Genomic DNA, 27074 nt, shown 5'->3' with positions numbered 1-27074 from the left:
TAGTCCCATGCGAAAGATTGGTTGGCCATCCAGGTAAGCTACCTAAAAGGGGGCTTTTGTGATCCTTCACCAGAGGGACCAGAAGCTGCTCTTATTTGATATAAGGGAATCTCGGCTGAGTCCTAGGACTGACTTTTGGAAAGGACTTGAGACTCAGATGTCTGAATCTCACTGACTTTTAGCCTCAGTCCTTGAATTCTCACACTAATATGCTATGACAAATTTCTGACCCACTACGAGTAATTTCTGATTTCAAACACCCAAATATCAGTGCACTAAGAACAGACCAGGGAAAGGAACAGTGCTTCACGTAAGACATGGTACAGCACTCGGGTTTTACTGACATAGTTACATCCAGCAAGAAGAGAGAGAAAAGTCACATCACCACCACCAGCAGGAGAGATTTTGCACATAAAAGCATTTGGAGTGTAATACTGAAGTCACACAAACCCTGCCAAAATGCAGCTCTAGGGAATTTCCAAAGACTTGACAAGTTGAAAATTAATGCTATTATTTTCTTGCAAGGGCACTTCACAGGCAAGCTGAAAAGAGAGTTGTTATGGACAAAGCTAAGAAATCCCACCTACACTTCAGAAATCCTACTAAACGTGGTCCATCTTCCAAGTGTTTTATTTTGCCAGAGGAAGTCTGTGGGATATTATTGAGTGCAACTTGATACTGCCAGCTTTGAAAAAAAGTAATAAAGCAGCATCAGCCCATACTTGTAAAAAGCCAGAAGTTCAAGCCCCTTCCCATCGATATCTGTAAGTCTTACACCAATCCTGCCAGTTCAGCCAAGCTTACAGTAAACCCATGAAAAGAGCAAGCAGGACGTGAATCAACAGCCAGGCACAACTCACTGAGTGCTAGGTGGGAAAGAGGACCCATGCTTACCCTCACACAGTATGATGTAAGCTAACAGCAGACATACTCAGTGCAAAAGATGTTGTAAATTTTATATGCAATTCAGTATTTCAAGGGGTAATTCTGAAAAAATTCAAAATGGCACCATAAGAAGAAACTCACATTTTTGCCAGGCTTGTTCATTGACTTTTCAAGTGGCAACAATCTACCAAGACACTTATTGTCATTGCTGACAAGTTAAACATGCCAACATCATCAGCCTGACTGAGCTGTGACCTCTGAATATTAACATGATTCTGATCAGCCCAGCTGAGATTTTAACCACTAAAAAATTTATTTTTTTCCCTTTATGAACTTCAAGATTAAGTAGTAACAACATTTTCCCCACTCCAGTAGAGTTTTTTAGATTGAACAGCTCAAAAAAAAACAAACCCTCACCTCCTCTTTTCCCTTCATTTCACTCGTAGCAGTAAATCACCTTCCTAGTGAATCTCTCACTGAAGTTTTGGGAACACCCTGTGGCACGCTCTGGACTATCCACTGATATTTATGTACTTGTGCTTCATGTGGAAGAGGCTCTGCAGTACATACAGGCAGCTTTAGATAAGGACAGTCAGCAGTTGCCTCCAGAGATCACAGAGCATGAGGTGTGCTTGCAGAACAGAACTGCACGCTTGAATTCTCAGGAAAAAGCAAGAACTTCTTGGCATCAACCACACTTGATCCAACCACACATGGCAAAAGAACACGACCTTGTTCAGAATCTCATCACAGGGAAGACTCATGATATGGAAAAACAGTGTCACCTAGAGTTCTCCTGGGAAACTCCTTTACTCCCCGAACAATGTTACATAGAAGATTCCCCTCCCACATTCCTCCATTTAACGTCAGGAGAGTGCATTAACCTTCTGTACGCCCAAGTTTAATTCCCCAAACACTTAGTGATATCAGCACAATTATTCTCAGATTTAAAGCTTCATTTCAGCTTCCACAAAAGACAAAGAAATGGAAGTGTCTAAGCACTGCACAGAATCTTAGGCTTTCAGCTGCCTGAAACACAAGTCAGACTGAAATTATGATACTGATATGGAATAGAAATGTAAACAAGAAGCAAGCCTCTGATATGATTGTCCTGTCTGGATGCCTTCTTCAGAGGCAGCCTCCTCAAACAGATGCAACTGGAATGTATCAAGGGCTCAGGTACAAGGAGGAAGGTAACTAGCAATCGCAGTTCCTTTGAGAATGAAGGACTTTCAAAACTTTCTCATGAAATGGTACTGATAATTGCTCATGATTTGTCTATACAATGGCTGTTTGCAGCAGGGCAATGATTTTATGAATTTTTGTCATGCCTTTATGAACTTTTTAATGCCTTCAGTCAAATCTGAGGTCTCCAATATTCCTGTGAAAGGACGTTTGATAGTAGTAGCTCAAGCCAGATACCTTTTCCAGTGGCACACAGCCCTAGAGTACACCTCAGGCAGCTCACTGTCTCTGAGGAATTGCACTGAACAGCAAAACTGTCCTGCGATATTGACTTGATTTCAAACCATCCTAATGTATACATTTCATTTTCACTTTTACCTAATATCAACACCTGAATCCAGCCAGATCTGGTATCCAGAGGTAACGAGCTAAGGAGTTAATCAGGTACATCACTTCACTTTAACCTGCCTTAAATAAAAGTAAACAACTAAGCCCTGCATTCAAGTGCACTGCTTAGAAATTAAGGAACACTGTGCCCACAGGTAATTAATTATGTTCTAACTAGGCTCCTGCATTAGAAGTTGCCCTGGAAATCCCAAGACAACTGAAAAACTGTCTGAATAATGATAGTCATGTCAGCCATTCATGGTGTCCCTGAAGCCCCACACCTCCAAGACCGAGATCTGGAAGCTTTCAGAACACAACGGTTGATTATTGAAAGTATTGCAGTGGCTGGTTCTTCCATGGTTCAGGTCTGCATCGAGATAAAGAGCCTGGCCATCACCACCTCCTGCGAAGAGACAAGGACGAATTTAAAGCTGTCTTTGCATTTCTTAGGATGTGAAACTGCTATACAAGAAAACGACGTAAGTGCTGGAAGCTTTAAATGGTATTTACTTGCTGTTTTCAGGTATAAGAGCTATGATCAAATGCATAGCTTTTAAATGACAATATCAGAATAGTTTTATTTATTTATTTATTTTTAAGTTCATGGAATTCAGTATGAACAAGATCACTGACTCAACTGCCTGCCTTTAAGGCTTGTTTTTCATTGCTGGAGAATCGTGAAAGCTCTCAGCTGCGTATTTTCTCTCAGTGAAGAAAAACTGCAGACACTTAGCAATCGAAAACAAAGCTGAGAGGAGAACAAGATCCATAAGCAACAGCATTGGCTTGGTATTCTTAATCATTAGAAAACACATCAAAGTGAACAGGATTTTGATTATCCATGGATCTTTGTCAATATTCACAGAGCTTATAGTCAGAGATGCAGCAAAGTGAAACAGATTTCAACAGAAATGTGTTAGGAAGACAAAAAGAAAGATTTCCCTACTGCTTATAGGGCAACCGTGGAAGAATAGTTACAGAAACCATCTGAAGAATCAGAAGGGTAGAAAGCCTCGTCTACACCTGGAATTGTGTACAACTTTAATTTTTATACATCTACTGCCCAAGCTTGTATTTCTCTTATTACTACCTATAGTGAACAGTAAAGGTCTCTCAATTATCTGTGATACATCAATATAAGTGATTTCCAATTCGGTTAGAAACGCACTCAAGTTTTCACTAGCCTAGCTGATACTCAAGCAGCCCAACTTGTGGTCGATTGGAGCACATGCTGCTAAGTGGGAAATTGGCAGACATTTGATGGTACAGATGAAGTCACTGGACTAGTTGCTCTCCCAACAAGTGTCAAGTGAAGTTTTTGGGAAAAGAAAAACTACAGCTGTACCTGTTGCTCGTAAACTACCTTAGGTGACAACCTTACTAAGCAGGCTTTTGCCAAAGTCAGCAGCATCACAGATCCAAGGAAGTTTCAGAAGAATGAAGAGTTTTATACTTTACCTTGTGATTCAAAAGCCTCAGTATAAACTAAGATCCTCTTCAAGAACTATTTCTCATCACGAGGCAGAAAAAAGGTATGGCTGTGCTTAAAACTATAACTTACTATCAGAGATCTTATTCTGAAATGCACAGTGTTTAAGTTTCCCCATGGAAAGTTTGGTTGGGTAACGACATCAGGTTTTGGGCGCTCTTCTCTCTAACTGTAGCAATACTGAAACGCGGATATGGTAAACATAGGTGACCCTCTCACCTAAAGCTGATACGAAGAACTGGCCAGATACATGCTCGAGTGTTCATACTGACTTACCTATAATGATGCATTCGCTGCTGCCAGCCATGAACATGGAGGCTGTTTTGGAAGGCAAGTTGAAGTGCCGAGCTGATAAGAAAGGAGAAAGGCGATCCGATGGGTCTGACGGAAGGCTACGGGACGAAAGGGTGCTGGAAGCTGGTGAGACATGATTTTCTGGTTCAGAACCACTTGTGGCCAGTTCTGGGTGTTTTATGATTACCCACTCATAGCGTTCTACTTCTGGTTGCAGCTGTTTAGGTGAGGAGAAAAGCAAAACTTTAAATTTGTGAACATTCACAATGCTGGAAGTTCTGCAGAGAAAACAACATTCAAGCCCCTTAGAGTGAAGATTGGACCAAACTGTGTTTTAGGTCAGATGTTATTTTTCTTTACACCTTTGCTTTTTAGGTGATTGAAGAAATGATGCAGTGGTTCCCATGTTACCTTAATATATCTTGTTAGAAAATACTCTGTGCATGGGGAAATAAATGTCTTACCACAAAATCAAGAAGTAAAACTTTCTCCACTCAACTTTAAGAGCTCAGTCGACTTAGAAACTAGCAGGGCATATAATCCAGCCTCCTCAGTTGGAAGGAAAGCACGAGTTACTTATACCAGTACAGTGTTTTGCCATACTGCTGGGTAGCAACAACATTTTACTCACCCTAAATACAAAGCACTCCCCAGTTCCAAAGAAACTCAGCTTGTTCCCGCCTCGTCTCCGCTCGCTCCAGTCAGTTGACAGGTAAGCACCGCAGACCTAGCGCAGACAGCAAGGGCGGGAGGTTTTCCATTGAAGAAGCGTGTTAAACCAATTGACACCAACATTTCAGAGTCCAGAACTGCAGGTTCTATTTAGTTTAATTTTCAAACTTTCTAGAACAGTGGATTAAGACAGCACAAGTACTTATAGATATAGATTTAAAATGCTTTAACCTACTGAGTATCCTTCAAATACCAAGTGTTTCATGAATTATTTTACAACTCATAGGCCTTAAAGGAAAAGTGTTCTAACATAATCCCAGCTACCAAAACACAAATCACTCCAGACTTGTAAATCCCGATTTCTGCTTCATTTTGGTACACAAAGCAACACCATCACCACAAGTTACAGTATGAGTAATTCTGGCTGAATTTTTTTTTGCTGGCAAATAGTAGCCTTGGGCTCTCTCTCTCCATTTCAAACTGCAGGTTAAAATCAGTCTAGTTAGGTCAATTCTAAACTAGCTCAGATATTTAAAGCAGCGTATTCGAACAGCATGGAGCTTGCTAGCTTCTGATAAAGAAAAACAGCCCCCCATGGCTGAGTGCTGCGGACTCCCTTGTTCACACTGGAAGAATTTCTCACTACCAGCAACAAGCATCACTGCCAAGTGGAGGCAGACCAAACAATGAATCTCTAAGAATGAGATGAAAGCAATACTGCATGTTTTCAGAACTATGGTTAAACAGAATCATTGCAAGGTACACTTGCTGTTGAGCTTCCACCAGCACTACAAACAGAACTCCTACGACAGAAGCATTGAAGAGTAATTCTGTTACATAGATAAAAGCATGTGCATGAAGTAAACAAAAAGGCTAGAATGCCGTTTGATCTGCTATGATGAAATGCATGAGAGCCAGCAAAAACAGAGGACTAGTTTTCCTTTTTCCAAAATACAAAGAAACATGGGAATAAAAGGAATGTGTCCCCTGGCAAAAGCAAACATCCAAAAAAAAAAAAATCCCCATCAAAAGACCCGCCACTTTTCTCCTTTTTTTGTTTGGACTTTGTGTGTGTACGTTTTTTTTTAGGAGTAAGAAACTAACTACTATGAGAACAGCATCACTTCAAGCTAGACTTTGTAATGTACTCCAGCAAAATAATGCGTTATGTACTTTCCTTCTTCCCTTCAGATATAATGGGCATCATATAAGCTACTGGCATGTCAGTAAGTCTGGCACTGCCAGAAGCAGCATACAGAACTACAAAATAACCCGTAGCATTAGGTAGATGTGAAAAAGAGTAGAACGGGAGGTTTTTAGTGGGCAGTCATCCTGCAGGAACACAAGCAGCGATATAATGCTCCGTACTGTATTAATAGCTTGACATTATACACAGAACATTCGGAAGTCTAGCGTGGTGGATCAGAGAACAGACGTTCATTACACGAGGTATTTGTGTGTGGTCACTGAGGTTCTGCGAAGCTTTCTTGTTTTATGCATTTTTTTACTTTTTTATTTTTCAAAGCATGAGATAAAGCTAATGCTTTTGTTTCCACATTATGTTTTTAAGGAAGTTTGCTGACTACACAAAGCTTGGAGGAGTGGGCTGAGAGAACTGGGCCTGTTTAGCCCAGGACTGAGGGGAGACCTCATCAGCGTGTATAAATATCTGAGGGGAAGGTGTCAAGAGGATGGAGCCGGTCTCTTTTCAGTTGTGCCCAGTGACAGGACAAGAGGCAACGGGCACAAACTGAAGCACAGGAGGTTCTGGCTCAGTATGAGGGGAACATCTTTACTGGGAGGATGACAGAGCACTGGGACAGGCTGCCCGGAGAGGTTGTGCAGCCTCCTCTGGAGATATTCAAAACCCGCCCGGATGTGATCCTGTGCAACGTGCTCTAGGGGATCCTGCTCAGCAGGGGGTTGGACTGGAGGTCCCTTCATAGGTCCCTTCCCACCTTGGCCATTCTGTGATTATGTTGAATCACAGAATAGAATCATGGAATGGCTGGGGTTAGAAGGGGCCTTAAGGATCACCTAGCTCCAACCCCCCTGCCATGGCAGGGATGGCACCCACTAGATCAGGTTGGCCAAGGCCCCATCCAGCCTGGCCTCGAACACCTCCAGGGATGGGGCATCCACGACTTCTCTTGGCAAGCCGTTCAGTGCCTCACTGCCCTTACAGTGGAGAACGTCCTCCTAACGTTTAGTCTAAACCTGTCCTCCTTTAGTTTAAGACCATTCCCCCTTGTCCTGTCATTATCTACCCAAGTAAAGAGTCCTTTAAATATTGAAAGGCCGCAATGAGGTCTCCCTGGAGCCTTCTCTTCTCCAGGCTGAGCATCCCCAGCTCTCTCAGCCTTTCTTCACAGGAGAGGTGCTCCAGCCCTCTGATCATCTTAGTCTGGTATTATTCATAGCATTTAAATTCTGCTACTTTCTCTCCTCATATCCTGAAGAAAATGAATATATCCTATATGAACCATGAATTTAACACACCTCCGCAGCGTCTCCTTCAGATTCTGTAATTCTGTCTGAGATCTCAGTGAGTTACTGTAGTACATCATCCCACATTACTTAGAATAACTGACCGAGACCTAGGGTACAAGACTTAACCAAGAATTTATAGTCCCACAATCAACAAGTGGAAAAAATTAAAGCATGCACCGTTTAAAAACAAACAAAAAGCAACTCCACGTCCCTTGACTCTCCACTTCATTATAAACTGTGCTGTGTTGCAATAACCTTGCACAAGTGACTAAAACCTAATTTCATCAGTTGTCTTCTACCTCACTCACCTCCTTTGCTGTGGTCTTGATGAGAAGAAGAGTTGGTTCATGTCCCTCACTGTGAGAATAGAACCTGAAGTGCAGAGCACAAAAAAAAAGCACTCAACTACCATTATCAGCTGCAGTTCATTTCCACTCTAACAATACACACCACCTCCTCCTTCAACTGATGGCCTGGCAGAAAGAGATATCTGAAGTCTCTGCATATTCCTTCAAATGCTTTCCACAGTCCACTGCAAATAACAGTTGAATGCAAACATTATCCAGCAGTTCTTCTCTACCTATCTCTCTGTAGAGCTGTTCATGCCTCTGCAGAATAACTACCTGGCTACCTGTCAAACAGCAGCGTTTTATACTATTTTACATTAGGAAATACAAGAAAGTTGTGTTCTGAGGACTGATGGCTGTAATACAGGAGCCTTCTGTTTTCATAGCAAATAATTACGTTGCATTCTCTTTGCTTGCTTTTTCTTTGCCTCATGGACACTTAAGGCTAGGTCAGCATCCTACCTTGGTGTTTGGATTTGAGATGTTGTCATGATTAGGAGCTCTATGATCATAGTCTTCTGTGTCAAATGCAAGCAAAACTCATGCCTGTTTTATCTCACTTTAATAACAACAAACAGATCAAACGGAAACTGTAGAGGAACCTCCAGTTTCCAATTCCTTTACTTCCCTCTGGACAAGCATATTCAAACAGATCCATCAAAAACGTCTACAGAGCCGCCACCGAGTTAAACGATTTATAACCAGCAGGGAATGAACCAGTCTCAGGGCAGTATATTCGCAACTGATGTATGTTTGACTTTCCTAGTTGGTTGCGGACAGTTTAAAATGGCTCTCCACATCCTGGCAAATGAAATATCCTGGTCAAATGCTGAAGCCAAGAGGAATTTGTTACATTTACATTCCATCACATACTATTTTTTAGATCCAGTTCTGACGAGACGTGTCTTGTACGTCAACCCAGTGAACATGTCGTTGGTTTCTCTTTTTTGCTCTACATTAGAGAGGTGCAGGGAGAGTTAAAATTACCTGCTCAGGCTACAGCCGTGTTCCAAGGTGGTGAAGAGCAAGAGGGGCTGGCAAAGTGCAAAGCGCTCTGGGATCCAGGACCAGATATCTCGCATCTCCTTCACACTGACGATTTCCGACTTGAAGTTCTCAGCATGGACTGCCAAGTGCACGTTCTGTCTGAGAAATACAATATGAAACATTGAGAAACAATAATGTAACAAAACCAAGTTTCTGATTACTGGATGGCAACAAGCAAAGAGCTGAACATCTAAAGACCCTAGCAGGTATGCCACTGTCCAAAGCTGCAGCCCATGGGCCCAGAAGGCCATGACATAGTGAAGTATATAAACTACAGCAGTTTAACATAAGCCTGGAGATCCAGTGGTCTGGTTTTACTGGAATACTTTGAGCAATACTTCTGCGTGGCTGTTGTTGCCTGCATCTGTATATATAGAGGACATGACGGTGAGCCAGCTAGCTTGACCATGACCTTAAACAGAACAAATTACTTTTGCTGTGTAACGGATCTCTACACTTAAATACCAGCACCAAAATACCTGGTCAGGGGCTGAAATAAACAGGTAGTGCTTTTTTTTTTTTCCCCTCTGAGGTGCTGCCTGTATTGTCCTAAGACCCTCAGAAATCTTAGAGAAATCACTATTAGCATGGTAAGCAACTTTGCAAAAGCTTCAAATATTTGGATTAAAGTTCCACCAATTGGAAATACTTCATTACGAATGACTTCCACTTCACTAAGAAGTGAAGAAGCTCCTAACCTCACGGCTGCAGATGGAATCTGAGCACACGAAGTAAGGGAATGCCAGCAGCTCACACCAGAAATCAACCTCCCCGCCCCCTCTCCAAGAGGCCTGATACAATTATGAAAACCAATTCTTAGCCTTTAAACACTTTAAGGTAATAAAAATAGAAACATCATGGCCAGCCTTCATTTCTCAGATTAAATAAGCACACAAACTCAGAGCCTGGGGATTAAACAAGTGCTACAGCATCCATGACTGATGTTAAAGTCTTTTAAATGCAAGCGTGATGGTCAAGTGCATGGTAGAAGTGCCATAAACTCGCACAAGATATTAAGTTACTGAAGAGCAATTACTTGAACTAAGATTTAGGTAGTTTGCAAGGGTTCAGTTTGTGGAAGAGTTGCAAGTATTTTTTTTTTTTTGGCCAGTTCTGCACTTCTCTCCTCTCTTTGTGGAGCACAACGAGGACCTCAATACTGCATATCGTAACATATCTGGATATCTTAGCTGCTCCCCAAACCACACACACATATATATTAACTATTTTTCTTCCCTGTAGTACCAAGCAATCAGCATTTGCACCGTACTTTAAAGCAGTGCTTGCCAGGAGAAATTGGGAAATGCTTACTGAAATTTGGTGTAGTTGCCTTACTGCCAACATTTCTCATGAGGTGACTTCTTAGGTCATTAAAAAAATGAGTGCTTCCTTTAGCAACATGAACTAAGTCACTGCTTGCATACTTGCCCTGCATTGTTTAGTTACCCAGAAACGTCTATGGATGCCTACTTAACCAGCCTACCCTTCAGTGGGTTTTGAATTGTATTTCTGTCTTTAAACAAGCAAACTGAGGCACGGGAGAGGTCAACTGGTCTGACGCAAAGTCTGAGCCGAGACCGGAACCCACACCTTCAGAACCATACTTTAGGCCTCAGCTCAACCTTGGACATCTTCAGAATCTTACTTTTGGTCTCAGCCCTCCTGGTCCTGTCTTGTCTGCAGCTAAAAGACTGGTGGCACTACGAACAGATCGGAGAAACAAAGCCTTGGTTTTAGTTCATCAGAAATTAAGAGATTTTTCCCACATTCAAGGAATTAAAAAACATGCAGGGCTGTTAACTGGCTTATTGCAGTGCATTTCTGGAGGAAAAAATAATGATGATAAATAGGCTAAGACTTAGTAGCAAACATACAAAGTTTTACACAAACTTACTAATCATCAAATAAGCAACCCTTGTAACCATTCCTGTGCTTCGCCAGTACATTTTTCACACTTACATAGATCTATTTGGGCAGCAAACCTAAGTGCTGGATCCTAAAAGGCTCTCAACTGCAGCGTGCCTGCCTTTCAGCCCTGCTCCTCCTGGCTGCTATGAGCTGCTGAGGACTTCCCTGCCCACACCCCCCTCCAGCCCCGTGTTTCAGCAGGATGCATAGCAGCACATCACTTCCAGTACCCCGTGTCTTCCTACAGCTTTCCCACGTAGGTGGAATATCCCCGTTACGAACGGATCCTGCTGGTTTGCTAAAAGCACTGAACAGTCACCTGGCCATTTAACACTACTGCAGGCTGGCTCCTGACTATCACCGCGAATCATTTGATATTTCACGTCACCATTCCATGAGTGGAACCTAGAGTATTGCTTTACTTAAGTATTTGAAATAAAATGACTTCTTTCCAAATCACAGCTGTAGGTGCCTAAACTGGACACCACGTCCCGTGTTGCCACCAGTGCCATCACACAACCCACAGCTCAGCTGGTCCCCTCAAAACCAAACCCTGTGCTGCTTCACTTTTTGATGCCTTTCAGCAAATTGCAACTGGAGAGATGATTAACTAGCCTGCGTTTGTTCTCTCATTTTTGGCAGGATTTCTGTTAACTTTTAAAAATATTTGTTAACAATGCTGAAAACCATCACTTCAGTGGGCAGCTGATTTTCAAGTTGGCTAAGTAAAAAGAGGCTCCGGTCTGCAGCAGCTGCTGAAAATCAGGTTTAGCCTTCACCACCACCACAGGCCTTTCAGGATCATCCAGCAAAAACAAAACAAAAAAATAAAACCCCCACTGCCTGAGAGAACACTGAGCGTGGCCTGGCACTGCACCAGGATGGGCACCACCAGAACTGAACACCCATGGAGGTTTTACCCTTCCTCAATCCTTCACGTCAGCTTATTGGGATCTGCATGACAGCTTTCTATTAATTGCCGACATTAGAAAGCCACGTTCCATTTTTATTACCATGAAGGAAAGTAAAGGATGAGAAATTAACAAAATTTAAGTGTTTAATAAACCAGCTTATTTGCAGCTTTAGAAGGGAAGTTATTTTTGCAGCTCTATCATGAACACAAAGCGCCTCCAAGACTTCAGAGTTCCTGAAGATAAAGCCAGTGTTGACAGTGCATGCTAGCAGCTGTCACAGCAGCCAGGTCTTACGTGTTTTCCAAGATAACTTACAAATATCACATGCCAAAGTGTGAGTCACCAAATTACTTCTCCCCGCTCTACTTTGTTTTGGGTCAAATCTTACTGGGTCTGCATAACCTTTAGAAGCCATCATAATTTCGGTTAGGACATGAACGTGTGGGGTAAGCGATTTGTTTCTTCTCAGTCAAAAACGGCTGCTGCTGGTGAAACAATCCTGCGTTGAGACCGGCGTTAACGGACACCCTGCACCTGTGTCAGACCCAACCTCTGCTTCCTGGCAGAAATCAAGGCTTTCTGCTCTTTCCAGAATCCTGTAACTAAGGTAAAATAATATGTGAACTTTGACGATTTGCTTGGCTGGAATTAAAAAGCAGATGATTTTTCAGAGACAAAACCCTCAACACACGGTATGTGATATGAAACACACTTTGACAAGTTTCCTCTTAAGGTGTTCTTTCAGACATGAAAACACGAGGATATTATTCCAATTGGCTTTTATAAATTAGTACAAATGTTAGTGTGCATCTCTCACTAAAGTTAACCCATGGCACCTGCAACAAGGCCAAAAAAAAAGTCTCAAAAGCATTAATTTAGACCCATCCATCTGTGGTACTAATCACAGGGCAGTCTTTATTCTTTCTCTGCTTATCAGGTGTTACAATCCACTAGTTCTTGTTCTTTAAGAAATGCTTCTCAGGCCAAGAGTTGATGAATGACTGAATTAACCACTAATGCTATATGGCTGAGTAACTCTGACCTCCTTGACACACAAGCAAAAAGTCATCTTGCCTCTTTCAAAAAGCTACCACATAAAAGTAAATACAATGTGGTATAAATTGAGACAAGTCACTTGCAGGAGTGTGCCAAATTGGGTTCGGTCCAACATCTTTCCAATTAGTTGCGGAAAGCTTGCAAAGTAGGAAATAATTGAGCATGTCGTACGTAAACTGCAACAGCACCCACCAGGCTTGGACGTGGAACAGGACCTAAGACCTCTGAGGATGTTGCTTTTTTTTTTTTTAAAAAAAAAACAAACAAAGCACCCACACAATTTTTCTTCCAGTGCAGAGACAACTTAAATCCCTCACTAACATCAAGCTTTTCCATCCTGGAAAATACACTCGTATTGCTGTACAAAAACGCTGCGTTGCCCAGCTGTGCCCATTCCCCCCCGCTCGTAGGACTCTGCAGGTGCTCTGAACTAACTTTGCAAGAGTGCATTCAGTAGGTGTTACGCAGCAATCTGATGCTGTAATTGCTGCCTTGCTTCTCTTGCCCCAGCATTAGCAATGATGACAGGATTAGAAAAAAATTACCAGCTAATTAAAGACAGAAGAAGCGAGCAAAGCGCAAAGATGCGAGTGTTGAGCCTACCTTTTTGGAGATGCCACACTGCAGACAGGAGGGGTGCAGTGGGTGTGCAATTGACAGAAGAAGAACGTAAAAGGAAAGACAAAAAAAAAAAGATAGAAAAGATCAGTGATTTTCTACATCCATGACAAAGTGAATGTGAGGAGCCTGGAAAGAAACAAAGTACAGTTTGATTTGAATCACCAAGCAAAGGAAAAAAAAAGACAGGTTAGGTTAAAATACTTTCTATCTTCCACCTTTTATTTTTTCCCTTTTTGCTGCCTGCTCAGAGTTATTTGATTGTAAAATAATTCACTAACTTCTTGCACAGGCCAAGCACATCTGGACAAGAGAACTTTCATCTTACTGAGCAGTGGAGAAAAGCTCACTTCTCCAGCAACCACATGTGTACACCAGGATCCAAACTGAGCCTGGTTCACAGCAGTACCCAGATAATGGAGAATGAGAAATATGTTTGAAAAAGCAAAGATGGTAAAAGTTTTTCATTAGCAACTCTGCCTGGTGAGGTTACTACTACTGGAGTTAATTGGGTGTAAATTTACTACATTTTGCTCTGAAGGCACCACTGTTCCGAGTGAGAATGCCTCTACAACACCCAGAGCAGCTGGACCTTCTGTTTAACTCTCACTCTGTTGCTGAAGAATATACTGAGGGATTCAGAAAGGATATCACAACTCTTCTGAGCTTCAGTACATGAACGAAAGGTAACATACACAACCTGCAAGAGTTAGTACTGCTTGCTGCAAGTCCTGAATGCAAGGATCAGAATTCAATCCAACGTGAGCTTCCAGTGGCTGAGTGCCTTGGCACATTTGACACTGGCAGAACAGTCTCAGAGCAAGGTGAAGCACAAGGCAGCTGTAAACCAAACCGCAAATCTAAAAATAAACCCTTGGAAAAGACTGCAAGGTTCATGGAGATAACTATGCATACACCGTACATGCAAGAAGCTCAGCTAACATACATTTAAGTTATTCTGTAGGCTAGAATTGGGTAAGGCTATTTCAATACCACGGAACATACCCGTGTGCAACTACTGTGACTTACTCAGCAACATAACTGGCTGTAAGATGTACACATGCAGAGGTCTCTTTGCTAAGCTTTTATTAAGGCTACCTATTATACTGGACCAAGATTTCATTGGTCCATTGCTCCCAGCGGGCTTTTCCTCCTCCTGTTTCTGAACAAGAGATAATGCAATCATCTTCTGGATTGGTATCCTCTCTTTCCTTTTACATTGTTCTTTCAAAGTCATTATTTCAAGTAGCACCTGTACCTGTCACAAAACCAGCCAGCTCCTACCTGTGGTTACTATGCCTTGATTTTCAGGAGGTTTGCAGTCAAACTACTTTTAAAAGTAACCTGTAAATAAGACTTACTTATTTCTTCCCTATTGTAAAACAAACTCCCTAGGTGAGGAAAACATTCCCACCCTAGGCAGTGTTTGCCTACTTGCAGTAACGAAGCACCTGGGTTCACAGTACTGGACGGCACGAAATTCATGCTTTATACTAATAATCTCATCTTAAGATTCTTTGTATTTGTTTGGGTACTTCTCTTCCCAGTAAGTTACCAGTATTTTTCCAGCTTTAATAAAATGTCTTTTGGTTTAAAATCAGCCTGTGATAGACACTTTTGAGATGCAATATTTGCAATCAACATATACCTGTAAAAAGTAATTATGAATTCATCACACTTCTCGGTTCAGTCCCAGCAATGCTTAACTTTTGGGCTGCTGACTTTTTCTAACCAAGTCCACACAGAAAAAGTCAGCAGAGGTATCAGCATGCACCAGCAGAGCTCTTCTCCCCCACCAGGCACGCAAGACTAGCGGACTGTTCATCAGACTGAGAAAAGCTCAGGATCTCAGGAGTGGAGATCACTCGGACTACCTGTGGGGAGACCCCTACCTTTTCTGTTTGACTGTGATGCCCTTCTGCTGTAAAGCCTTCTCGTTGGCCATCTGCAGCAGCTGGATCTCCTTCCGTGAGAAAAGGCGGATAGCAAAGGCCTTTTCCAGAAGCCTCTCTGGAGACACTGACTTCGCAATGTCTCTCACAAAAGCTCGAATATCCTGCTGTATGCTGTCAGACTCCATGGGCTGCCCAGCCCTGACTTTGTGAAAAGATTTCAGAATAGCCAGTGCAACGCGATAGAGAACTTTGTAGCCCTCCACCAGAAACACATCAAAGACCCGAGCGATGTATACCATGGGCAGCTCTCCGAAGAGCCACCGCTGCCAGTCAGAGTACACCTCTAACACGTCCTCGGACACTGCCACCATCAGCTTGTGTGCTGCCTGGCAGTACTTGTTAACCAGGTCCCCGAAAGTCATGCACGAGGACTCAAAGGCTAGGAACGTCTGATCAATGAGCCGCTTCGAAGGGTCGTTGCAAGCAAGGATGCGGCAAACCTGTTCAAAGCACTCTGCCTCATCCTTGCTGTAGTGAAGGAGCAAAGCTATCACTGAAGGCAGTGCTGGGCAAAACGATATGTCTGGGAACTGATTTGCAATGCACAAAATAATCTTCCTGACTGCCCCAATGCCTTCAGCATTCAAGCAGTACGTAGGGACCAGGCTGTCGTCAACAAACTCTGGCAGTGGTAGGGAGCTACTGTTACGTTTTCCAACAATCTTCACAACAATGTCGCGGTAAACATTTGCGTCCGGGGTCACCGTGCGGCATGGGATGTTGCTAATCAGCTTGTGGTACACTTTGGCTCTCAGAGAATGGTTCTTGGCCCAGTAGCCTTGTCGGGCCAGCTGCTTGAGTTCCTGGAACTCCGTGCAGGTCAGGTCCTTTGCGTCCTGGCTCTGGACAGTAACATCCATTTTGTCCCAATCCACAAAGCAGCTGTATTCATCCATGGCTTGAGGAGAAGCATATGAGAAAAATAATGAGAACTGAGACTATTTCATCATTAAATGTCTTGCAGCTTTTCCTGAAAGAAGTAAAAAAAAGAGTTTGTGTAACAGATGATCTCCCGTTTTCCTTAGGAACACACATACATACATTCAGCTTGTTCCTGCACTGCCAAAGCTGTTCTCCAAAGCAAAAAGACATATATAGGCACTTTTTATTTTTAAGCCAAACATCACTGCCATTCTCATTACATACTTGTCAGTAACTCATATCAAAGTTATTTATCAACGGCCAGCCCACAGACTGATTCTGAGCACATCTGCACATCAAGTGAACTTCCTAACTGAAGGACCGAGCAGAGGCAAAGACCTGTAAATTAACTTCTCACTTGCAGAAGAGAAACATCCCACTCAGAAATATCCACAGCTTGTCCAGTTTGCAGTCTCTATTCCTAACTCTCTGGGGAAGTAACTGTTATTTATCCTAAAATTATGCAGTTTCATGAGCAGTGTAAACTGCTCCAAGACTGTGCAGCCAGTAGAAAGAGACGCTGACCTCCTGCTAGACACAACCACGTGCTCCTAGGTGCTCCTTTATGCTGGTACTGGCTCTCGTGGTCACACAGTCGCAGAGACTAGTTTGTTGATGTACAATTCTTCCATTTGGTAAGCAAGATGTGCAGCTGTAGGGTCAACTAGGCCAACGTCAGTGCCAGTGCAAAGATGACAAGGCAGAACCACCCTTTTGGATGGCAATACGGGCTCACATCAGCTTAAAACAGCTTCACGACACTGATTCTCAATCCTCTTGAGCACCGCACTGGACTGCTGGTTCTGATTTTGTATGCATTTCTATGATCACACCACCCTCTAGAGGGCCTGCTGTCACCAACATTAGACCATTTTAAAAACACACTAGCCTGTAAGCGCAGCGAGAGCCGAAAGATCAGGTCCTAGCCTCTAGCTCCTCAAAGCACGTGTTAACATGATCTACCAGCTGACTCCAGCTTCAAAGCACACCTGTGTCCCAGCAGCCAGCATGACTGCAACCACTAATGCCCATACGTGAATTAGCTTTAATTTACTGCATCTCCCCTTCCAGTTTGCCACTAAAACACAGCAGTGACAGCAGGCAACAAGTTAGTCCACTGCAGGAACATCTCTATCAATGCGCCTCAGCACCAGGTTAAAGCTGGGGAGCACGCCCCCAGACTCTGCAGCGGCAGATAAGCTCTATAAAATGCAACAGGCCCATGGAACTGATTTGTATGATTGTGACATTATGTGCAAAGGCCAAAGCAACAAAAACAGTTATTGAAATGCTTCCAGAAAACCTTTTGCCATTCATGTATCAACAGACTGGACGATGCATAGAACTTGACCTTTACTAGCACTCCTGTGGTCTTTTTTATAACTGGTGCATTAAAAGGATTTGAAACTCAAGGCAGACACACCATCAAGACATGATTCATCCTTCCTACTTTGCTACAGTAAAGTAAAACAAACATTTTGGTTCAAGTTCAGAGAAGTTCATAAACATACAGTGAGCATTAGCTTGGACAGCCATACATTTAATCTAGATAGTTTTAGATTGTGGCTAAAAAGGAATTAACCTTTTTTTCTTTCTGGAACCATGTGCTGAAACTCCAAGATTTCTCTTTGATAAGGTTGTCAGCAACACACAGGAGCCTTTTGGATGGCTCCTTCCTTCCAAATATTTTCTCAGATTTTATGAAAACAGATTTATTGGGGAGTCATCTTTTACACTGTAGAACGTAAGAACAATAAAGAAGTGCTCACCTTTTCTTTTTGTTGTGTTCTTCCACATATGAAATTAATTCTCAGGCTGTAATTAAAGGAGGCAACATGTTGTCCCCACTTCAGACCTGAAAGCAGGCTACCTTATGATGTTCAGAAACAATGCTTCCTTGAGAGCACATCTTCGGGATCTGCAAAGGAGTAAGGGTGGGATACCAGCCCACTGCAGAGTCAACGTAGCTCTGTTAACATTTTTCTGTCATTCTCCACCTGGGAAACACAGAGAAATTTATATTTAATTGAAATTCTACAATACCCTCGTGGAGAAAAAATACATTTCTATGTAGGAGGGAACAAAGTACAGAAAGTTGAACCATACAATTCATGGTTGCTTCAGCACAGAAACTATTACAACCCTGTACTTGCTGGAGTCTCCATTATGAAATAGCTTCCCCTTTCTGCCATCACTCTTTGGGAACCACTTATGTTTACATTAGGGAGGGTTAATTAAAATGTCCACCTTATGAGAGAACTTACAAGATGGTCAGAGTTACTTTTCTGTCCTTTTTCCTATTTACTTTCTTCTCTCTCCTTACTCTTTGCTTTTTGCTATCATTCACACGCTTCATATCATGTATTCATATAAATTCGTATCTATTTTCTATCATTCCGGGTCACAGGCATATTTGAAGGTTGCATGCCATCTTTCCCTCTGGAAGTTTCTCCAGAAACTAAATAATTTGATGAGCGCACGCTCCTCAGCGAGCTCACTGAAATCAGTGGCCAGGGGATGGAAATCTGACAGAACTTTTGAGCACGCTGGCTGGGAGAAATCTTCTGGCTGTGTACAGACAAAAGATTTTCCGAGGTTAAGTCTAAAACTACGAAGCAAATAATCATTATAATTCAAAACCAGGCAACGACCATTGAACTGGGACTGGCACGATTTCAAGTCAATGACTACATTTTTAAGAAATAAGCTTGCCAATCCAGCCCCATTTTTCCATTCCATCCCTTAATTCTTCCCGTTGTTGTGTAGGCTACTTTCAGATGTCTGAAAACTGCACTGAATTTTATAGAGCAATGAAGCAAATTGTGGCAGTCAGAAGCCTGATACTGCCTTTGGAAAAAAGATCTACAAAAGCGTCTAAAAATGCATCAGTCAGAAAACAGACTATTTGAATTAGGACTTCCTTCAAAGGGAAGCTAACGTGGCTAGGGACAACTTTCGTAAGTTTCCTTACAAAAGCAACCTCGTAAGTTTTGCAAGATGTATTTCAATATTTCAATCACAAAACTAATCAATTCTACTTCCAGCTCATTAAAATAATCATTTTTTGATTTGTATAATCAAATAACAATCAATTATAATCAAATACGTAATTTGCATAATCGATTTTTTGATTCTTTCCAAAATGCAAGGATCAGCAAACTGAAATACCTGAATTACAACTGATGTGGAGTACCAATATTTCTACAAATGCAGAGTACGTATATCCACCTTAGTGAAATATTTATATTCTAAACCTTTTTAAAATGCTGGAATTTAAAAATTCCAGCTTTGATGAAAACCCGAGATTAAACTACTTGGTACTGATTTTAATAAACACAGGAAAGTTCCTTAAAAAATTATCATCAGGAAAGCCTCGTTCCCTGTCCTATTTAAACAATCCTGCAATTTTGCCTTCTGAAAGTTGTACGACAGATTAACAGCTTGTTAGGATACTTCACCCGCATCCAGTGTAGTTACTGTGTAACGTGAAACCTAAACTTCGATAACATTTTTCATCTTCCCCACGCACAGTTGTTGATTTTAATGAGGACCACTTTTCAAACACCTCTGATGCAGCTCTTTGCTACGCACTGTACAGCACAGCTGGATACTGACAACTGATATTTTGGCATGTGTTTTCATAACGTGCTAACAGGAAGCAAGTATTTTCTTTTGCTGTACAACAAATAAAGACCACTGCTAACCTCCCAGAGCTGCAGCGTATTGTCTCCTGTTTATGCTGTAGTGATACAGCCAGAGAAAAGGCTCAAGTCCACTTTCTGTCTTAAGTCCACTTTCTTTCATTGAACTAACCCACGCAGAAGGCATGTGAACAGGTGAAATCTTCTTCCTTGAGATTTCTAGCTATTTGTCCTCACTCCAGCTGAAGAAAATTACCCCCCAAGCCCTAAGGAGATGACTTCCCATCCTTGAACAACGCTGAATCACACCTGAGATTTTTGCTTTATATACCAACGAATCTGATAGAAGGACAAAGCAAGGCAGCAAGAAAGTAATGCTGCCGAAGAAAAGACAACTGACGAACAGTTCCTCTTTCTTGCACAATACTTCAGTGCACCCTACAGTTTTCTCCGAGTCCAGGCTTACAGCAGCATACCTTGACATCTCTGCTACATGGATGAGGAAACAAGGCCGGACATCACAGTGCCATCCCGTTACATCTACAGTTTCAATTACTTCCCATTCCACAAACCACTTAGGAAGATACATGCAGAGCTAAAAATTAAGCACTCCATTTAGCTTTGGAACAAGCCAAACACAAGTAGCTCATCACGCGTAGGAAAGCAATTTGGACCATGCTGATGCATTTGGAATTGACAATCCTTTTCAGTGGAGCACACAAGAGTTCAATGGATTGCTTTGATGCGGTTAAATGCAGTTCGATCTCTTTATGGATTGCCCCAGGCACCGTGCACAGCATAAGCTGGGCTGCTGCTTCTGGATAACGCTCTAACACTGGTTTATCAGTCACAACAGGGGCTGAGCTATTTGCTCCCCTTTGTTTTTCATGCTCTTTAGGGACAAAGTCTAGAAACCTGTTGGCACAAAACGAGTATTCACTTCTGACTTCTCTGAGAAACCGCAGAAGACCTGACAGGGTCTGACGGTACTGGTAAGAGCACACTGCAGGGCAAAGCATTTTAAGCATCTGGATGATTTCTCTGTGGATGTCACCACTGCATATGAAGCACAGTCACTGAAGGCTTGCCTGAGAATCTTGTGCTTTCATTTATAAATGAAAGCACGAGTAATGTTCTCTTCTTAATCAGGGACTTTTAATAATCAGTGATTAACCAATCATGTATTTTATTACAATAAAAAGTTCAGAAACGCGATGATCTATGCTGGTCTGGTAAATGACAGTAGCTTAGATTTAAGAGAATGTGTAGGCCTTATATCTACGAACAGCAACCCCTCGTTGCCATCTCCTGTCCTGGGACAACACGAGCACTTCTAATGTTCAATCGTTGTTGATTCCATGAGCTGTACTTATTAGTACTTACTTTCTACCATAGAGGTAGAAAACCCAAACACTCCCAAAACAACAGAAAGGTCTGAAAAAAAATCTTGTGGGGAAAAAAAGAGGAACAGAAGATGAATGGTCCCACAAAGGGGGCAAAATGCTAAGGAAGAGAGCATTGTAAGAGGGTACTGGATAGTAAATGTTATCAAAGATCAGGAGCTTCTGTCCTGCCTATGCCATTACAGACATGAGGACCAACTAAGGGGAGAATTTTCCATTTAAAAAAAAAAAAAAAAAGGAAACACTGAATTTAAGCAGTAAATCTATTTCATACAATGAATTAAGTGCTACTCATTTAAAAAGTTTACTTTGAAACCAGGAGTTTCAAAATATGAAGTGTGCCATTTCAAGTCTATCAAGGCAACAGACCAACGACCCAATTCCCAATGTTATCTTTAAAACAAAGAAAATAATTTAATCAAAGCAGTACAAATACCAGTGTGGAAACTTACGAGAATATAACTTTTTTATCAATTTAAATGCTAGAATGTGTTTAAGTGATTTAATATCTCCCAGTGTAACATATGAACATGCAAAGCTTTAGTCCAGCAGTCACAGAGTGCTTAAAGGAAACCAAAGTTAGACGATGGGCAGCTGAACAAGCAACCCTGGGCTAACTGAACACACAAGTCCCTACAGGTTACCTCTTCTGCTGCGTAATCTTCCACGTCGATAACTACCTCGTTAAACTCTCTCCAGTTAAAATAAGAAGTCTCAGATATCAAGACATGATTTAAAATGATTATGATTTATTAGCTCTGTGAATATTCAAGGCACTTGATCCTTTATACCTGCCTGGGGACTGGATTACACACTCAAACTAAAGAACTTCAAGGTCTGCTGGCAGGTGTCCCTGCCCATGGCAGGGAGGCTGGAATTAGATGATCTTTAAGGTCTCTTCCAACACAAACCATTCTGTGATGCTATGATTCTTACTCTGAGTCTATAGAAATTGCTGCATGTCTTCTTTGCCTTTGTAGTAAGCAAGCAGGGAGGTGCACGCCATGCACACCAGCAGCTACCAACAGAACTTGTTTATTCCAGGGTAAGTTTTGCAGCCCCATGATTTCAGCTGGCAGCTGAAAATGGAGTAGGAAATCATTATCGTATCAGACTATTTTATTATCTTCTGCACTAAGTGCTAAAGGCATAGAGGTTTTCTCTTGGAAAATAAGACTTGATTTACAGTAACATAAGCATTATGAAAACTATAAATTGTCAGCTTTAACTTTATAAAGAATCTAATCTCTTCCAGCTCTGTAAAACTCCCTATCTTCTCCCTCTTCCCAAATCTGCCCAAAAGAAAAGCTTCCATAATCTAGCATCCCTGGTGATGGATTACCCCTCTTCGGAAACAACAAAAGGTAGATTATCCTGCACACAAGAAAAAACTTAGACACCAACACCAAACCAGTTCCAAATACACTTTAGAATTAAAGGAGGATCTAATCTCGGGCAGAATGCCAACAATTACATTTCAGGGAACCTAAAATAAATCAATATATTGTTCTTATTTCTGTAGTCTTCCAAAAGTTACACCCTACCAAAATCCCAAGAGTAGCATGAACACTTGTCCTGGAGCAGCAAAGGGACAGGAACAGCATTTTATACTGTAAAAGCAATCACTGCACAATCCCAAGCTAGCACTACCTTATTTCATTAAAAATCAAACGGCATTTATAGCCACAGACTGGTTGCTGAGATTTTAATCTTACTGTTATTGTAGATTGCTAATCTCTAGTCTTACTAGTGGGGCAAAATTTTGGGAAGACTTGCCTTGTCAGAGGACCATTAAGGTAGCTCAGAGCACAGGATGGAGGAGTTGCCTTGCAGTAGATGGTGTTCCTTATCCACATGCTCATTCTGAATAAACTTCAAGGGACTTAAAGTATCTGACGTCTGCTCTGTCAAATGTCACTGCACGGATCCACAGATGCCAGTCTCTCAGTTGGAGGGGAGGGCTTACAGGCACACTGAGATGTAAAGCAGGAATCTTGTCCCCCTGGGGAATTACATTAGAAAGCAAGCATTCCCTCTATACAGTGGGATATTATAACAAAAACAAACAAGGAAACAAGGAAAAAAACAAAAAAACAGCACCCGTAACACCCCTCCTTCCCCCAGACTGAAGGGATTTTATTAATCCTTACCGCAGAACTTATCTTCGCATAGATCTTCTGACTTGCTCCCTTCTGCCAGGTCTGTTGATGAGGAGAAAAAAAATAAAATCAGACCATTTAAGAAGAACGTGCTGGGCAGCACTCACACGCATTAGGTACACCAATGACCTCTGTAACTTCTAAAAGCTATCTGCCTGCACTTCTGCATGGCTTCCAACCTTCGTATTTGCCTCTGGAGTACAGAGAACAAGGGGCAAATACCCTCACAATGGAGAAGAGTGGCTAATTAACCACACTATTAAAGTGCTTACAGCATAAACAACTCATTTCAGTCTCTCAAACCACAAGCAGGATTACTGCTTGTGGCACCTTTGTAATAAATATTTTTAGCCAGTGTTCCCTCTGTATTTATTGCTGGTTCTCCTCTGCCCCAGCTCTCCTGCAGTGCTCCCCAGTGTTTTGATCTATGAAATTGCCTGTTTAACATAGAATTTGGTGTCCTTCCTGTAATCTCTGAAGAGCATCTCTCCCCAAAGGGCACAGGTAGTTTCTGCATAGGCAGGGGACTTGAGAGTACTAGCTCTACAGCTTGCAGTATTTATCTTTTTAGGTTTAAGATCCCCAGTTCTGAAACAAAAATACCTATATTCTGGAGATACGTAGTGCAGTACAGGTTCAAATCAGCTTACTTGATACCAGTCATTGGACCAGGCTCTTGTCCTGTTAGGTAAGACAGTTTGAACTAATCTGATACACATCAGTCTTCTTTTCAAATGAATTATATTCAGCCCAGCAGACTTTGAAATAACAGTTTTAATGACTGCAAAATCTGGTCATGAGAGCACCTTTTTATGTGAGTTATTTCTTCCTTCACTTGTTTTCTCCTGGAAAACTCAAACAAAATAACCCAGTGCTGGTGTAGCCACACAGGTGTTACACCCATCTGGTAACAGAACAGAGCTGTGTCCCTACCAAGCACGATAAAACACACAGTCTATCAAACTCCTTCCCCAGGACAGTGGGAATCAACACCGGGGCTTTTGCAGCGTTTGAAAGCTCAGGTAGCTGTCCTTGAACTGAGGAAGTTTCAGCAAGAGGAGCACAAATGAGATATGGAGAAGCCTAAGTGCAGGAACAACACAGATAAGAGTGCTTACATCTGTTAGCTCAGAGAAACAGCTGATTCCACAGCTGGACGCCTCCAGCACGTGCTCCCACCCATACACACGGAATCCAAGCAAGTCAATCATTAATACAGTGCAATTAGCTCTGCCTATTTTTATATCAGAAAGGTCCCGTGACTGCCTGGTCAGGCACAAGGGAACCAAATGGCTGACGACCAGCGTTCCTTAGGTGAACTCTGCTGCAAGCCCTCATCCCCAAGCTACACGCTATGCAAACATATCCAAATATTCCACTTATATCTAAAGATAAAGGCACCCCCAGACTTCTAAAAGGAATTTTAGCTCTTTAATTCTCAGTCACAATTCAAAGCTATCAGTGGAGACCAGCAATGTTTCTTTCAAGCCATTAACACAGCTCATCTCTTCCAAGTGTTACCGTACACCTACCTGCTTCGGAGCACGTATCCACACAGCCCAACACAAGCAGCTTTAACATGGGCAGAGCAGAATGCAATTTAGAGAGCTAGAACACCAAGGACCAAGATCTATGGTCTGTCGCCAACAACTTGCCTGTTACTAACTCCATCCAGCTTCAGCACTGGAGCAGAGGCCCTTACAGCCCAAACAAGTGCCAGGGCAGTATTATCAGATTGCAATAACCTTGGTGCTGGAGGCAGCAAGAGACACAAGCAGCGTGGACTGGTTTGCTTTAACGCTTGCCTGCCTTGAATTTATGGACACAGAAGTTTCAGTGCAGGTGTAACTTCTTTGGGTTTATTTAACAACCCGAAGGACACAGCTGACCAAGGGACTGGGGAGGCTGTTTCAAGAGTTCAAATTAACAGAAAGAAGAAGCAAAAACAACCAAGGGGAGAAACAAAGGGCTGCAACAGGAGGGTTAGGATGAGCAGAGGCACTTGAATGTGGAAGGCCCACAGATAGCTTGTTACAAACTTCACTTGGCAACATTTAATTATTAACAGCAAGAAAGAGCAGATAGCTCTTCCCCTAGCGTTCAAACGCTAGCTGCACAAACTCCTGCAATTTTTTCAAATATTAATGAAAGACACCCAGTACAAAGGTTCTCAATGCCTAGCTATCGTGCAGTATTACCCACAGCTATTTTACAAATTACAAAGGGCAGAAGTGTAACGCATTGCTTGGAAGCAACAAAGAGCTAATACAAATTGTGGCTGGAGTCCTTTGAATCAAGGTCCCAGTGCTGCTTCTGCAAAGCAACCGCCTTAAGCTATAGCAACACCCCCCAACTACTACTGATGGTGTAACTAGGAGATTCTAACAAGGAATTCTTTTTTCTGGTAATACCCAGATGCAATCTGTGCTGTTTTTGTTCCCTGAGTGTTCCCAGACACTCTGTCGATCCTACTCAGCTTGTCACTAAGCCACAGGAGCTTTCAGATGCCCCAGGTTCCTTATGGGACCTGGACACAAACCCACAGTTTTGAGGCAGCGTGTTCCTGTACAGAAGCATCCCTTTCCCCCATCTCACTTGCAAGACCCCGGCCCTCGAGGTGCCTCTGACACCGCCAGGGCCAGCAGCGGGCTGCACCCCTCAGCTACGTGCCCTGGTGCCGGCACAGGAGGGCTGAGGAACGCCCGGGTAAGTTACAGAGGGGGCCTCAAACTCGGCGTTAAGTGGGAAGCGTTCCGTCAGCCCCAGCACCCCTGCAGCCACCTCCCGCTTCAGGACGCGGTGCGTGCACCCACGCAGCTCCTCGCCGAAGAGGGGCATGAAAATAAAGCGGTAAAAAAGTTCCTTCTGTGGCAGACGCCTGGAAATACTCAGGGAACAAACTCAGCAGCGAGACCTCCGGGCTCAGACAGCTCTCCATGCACACGCACACCGCCCCTCCAGCCAGACACACGCTGCTAGCACCGGGGGCATCCCCAGCACCGCTCCGGGTCCCGAGGCGCTCCGCGGGGCGCTGCCCCCCCTCACGAGCTCCCGCGGGGCTGGGCGCTGCGGCCCGCCCGGCCCTCAGCACGCCCGGGGCGGCACCGGCCCCCAACGAGACCCGCCCGCGACCCCCCGGGCTCGGGGCTGCCGCCGGGCTGCACACGGCGCCGGCAGCCCTCGCTCGCTCGCTCGCTCGCTCGCTCGCTCCCTCCCCGCCCGGCCCGGCCCCGAGCCCCCCGCCCTCACCGCCCTCACCGCCGCCGCGGCTCCTGTCAGGCCCCGCGCAAGCGCCCCCAGCCGGAGGGACCGCGGGGGGCGCCGCGCGCACGCGCACGGGGTCGCCGCCGCCACGGGGCCCGCGCGTGCGCATGCGCGCGGCCGGGCGGGAGGCGGCGTGGCACGTGCGCGGCAGCGGCCGCCCCGAGGCGAGGGGCGCGAGGCGGGAGCGCCGTGAGGGGGCCGCGGGGAGGCGGCCGTGAGGGAGCGCGGCCCCGGGGCTCCTCTCGGGGCGCTTCAGGAGCGGCGAGGCTCCGCGCCCGGTCGCGAAGCGGTTGTTTTCTTACCCAGGCTGCGACGGCCGGGGCAGAAACCGGCTCGTTTCAAGGCCGGAGGGCTGCCGCGGCGTTTATTTGGCTTGCCTGGGCAGCAGTGTGCTGTTTACGGCTGGATAAATAGCTGCCACGTTAAAGATTGTTCACTA

At 43.5% G+C, this 27074-nt stretch overlaps 1 protein-coding gene across 3 annotated transcripts; it reads right to left on the bottom strand.

Moving 5' to 3' along the window:
• Positions 1–316: 316 nt before the first annotated feature.
• LOC118174129 (TBC1 domain family member 24-like) lies at positions 317–26697 on the bottom strand. Of its 3 annotated transcripts, XM_035339242.1 has the most exons (10): positions 26621–26697; positions 23363–23413; positions 17938–18165; positions 15185–16217; positions 13278–13295; positions 8737–8895; positions 7711–7774; positions 4872–4967; positions 4223–4457; positions 317–2860 (listed from the first exon to the last, which is right to left on the bottom strand). In XM_035339242.1, the coding sequence occupies exons 4-10, from the start codon at positions 16141–16143 to the stop codon at positions 2706–2708; spliced, it is 1686 nt and encodes a 561-aa protein (XP_035195133.1). In that variant the 5' UTR covers positions 16144–16217; positions 17938–18165; positions 23363–23413; positions 26621–26697; the 3' UTR covers positions 317–2705. The 3 variants fall into 3 exon arrangements, with proteins under 3 accessions (XP_035195133.1, XP_035195135.1, XP_035195134.1); XM_035339244.1 differs by lacking the exon at positions 13278–13295; XM_035339243.1 differs by lacking the exon at positions 17938–18165 and having other exon boundaries at positions 26621–26650.
• Between the last annotated feature and the right edge of the window lie 377 nt (positions 26698–27074).

This window comes from Oxyura jamaicensis, chromosome 14, assembly GCF_011077185.1.
Source record: "Oxyura jamaicensis isolate SHBP4307 breed ruddy duck chromosome 14, BPBGC_Ojam_1.0, whole genome shotgun sequence".
In the NCBI taxonomy this organism is placed as follows: domain Eukaryota; kingdom Metazoa; phylum Chordata; class Aves; order Anseriformes; family Anatidae; genus Oxyura; species Oxyura jamaicensis.
This window is presented reverse-complemented; position numbering and strand designations above follow the sequence as displayed.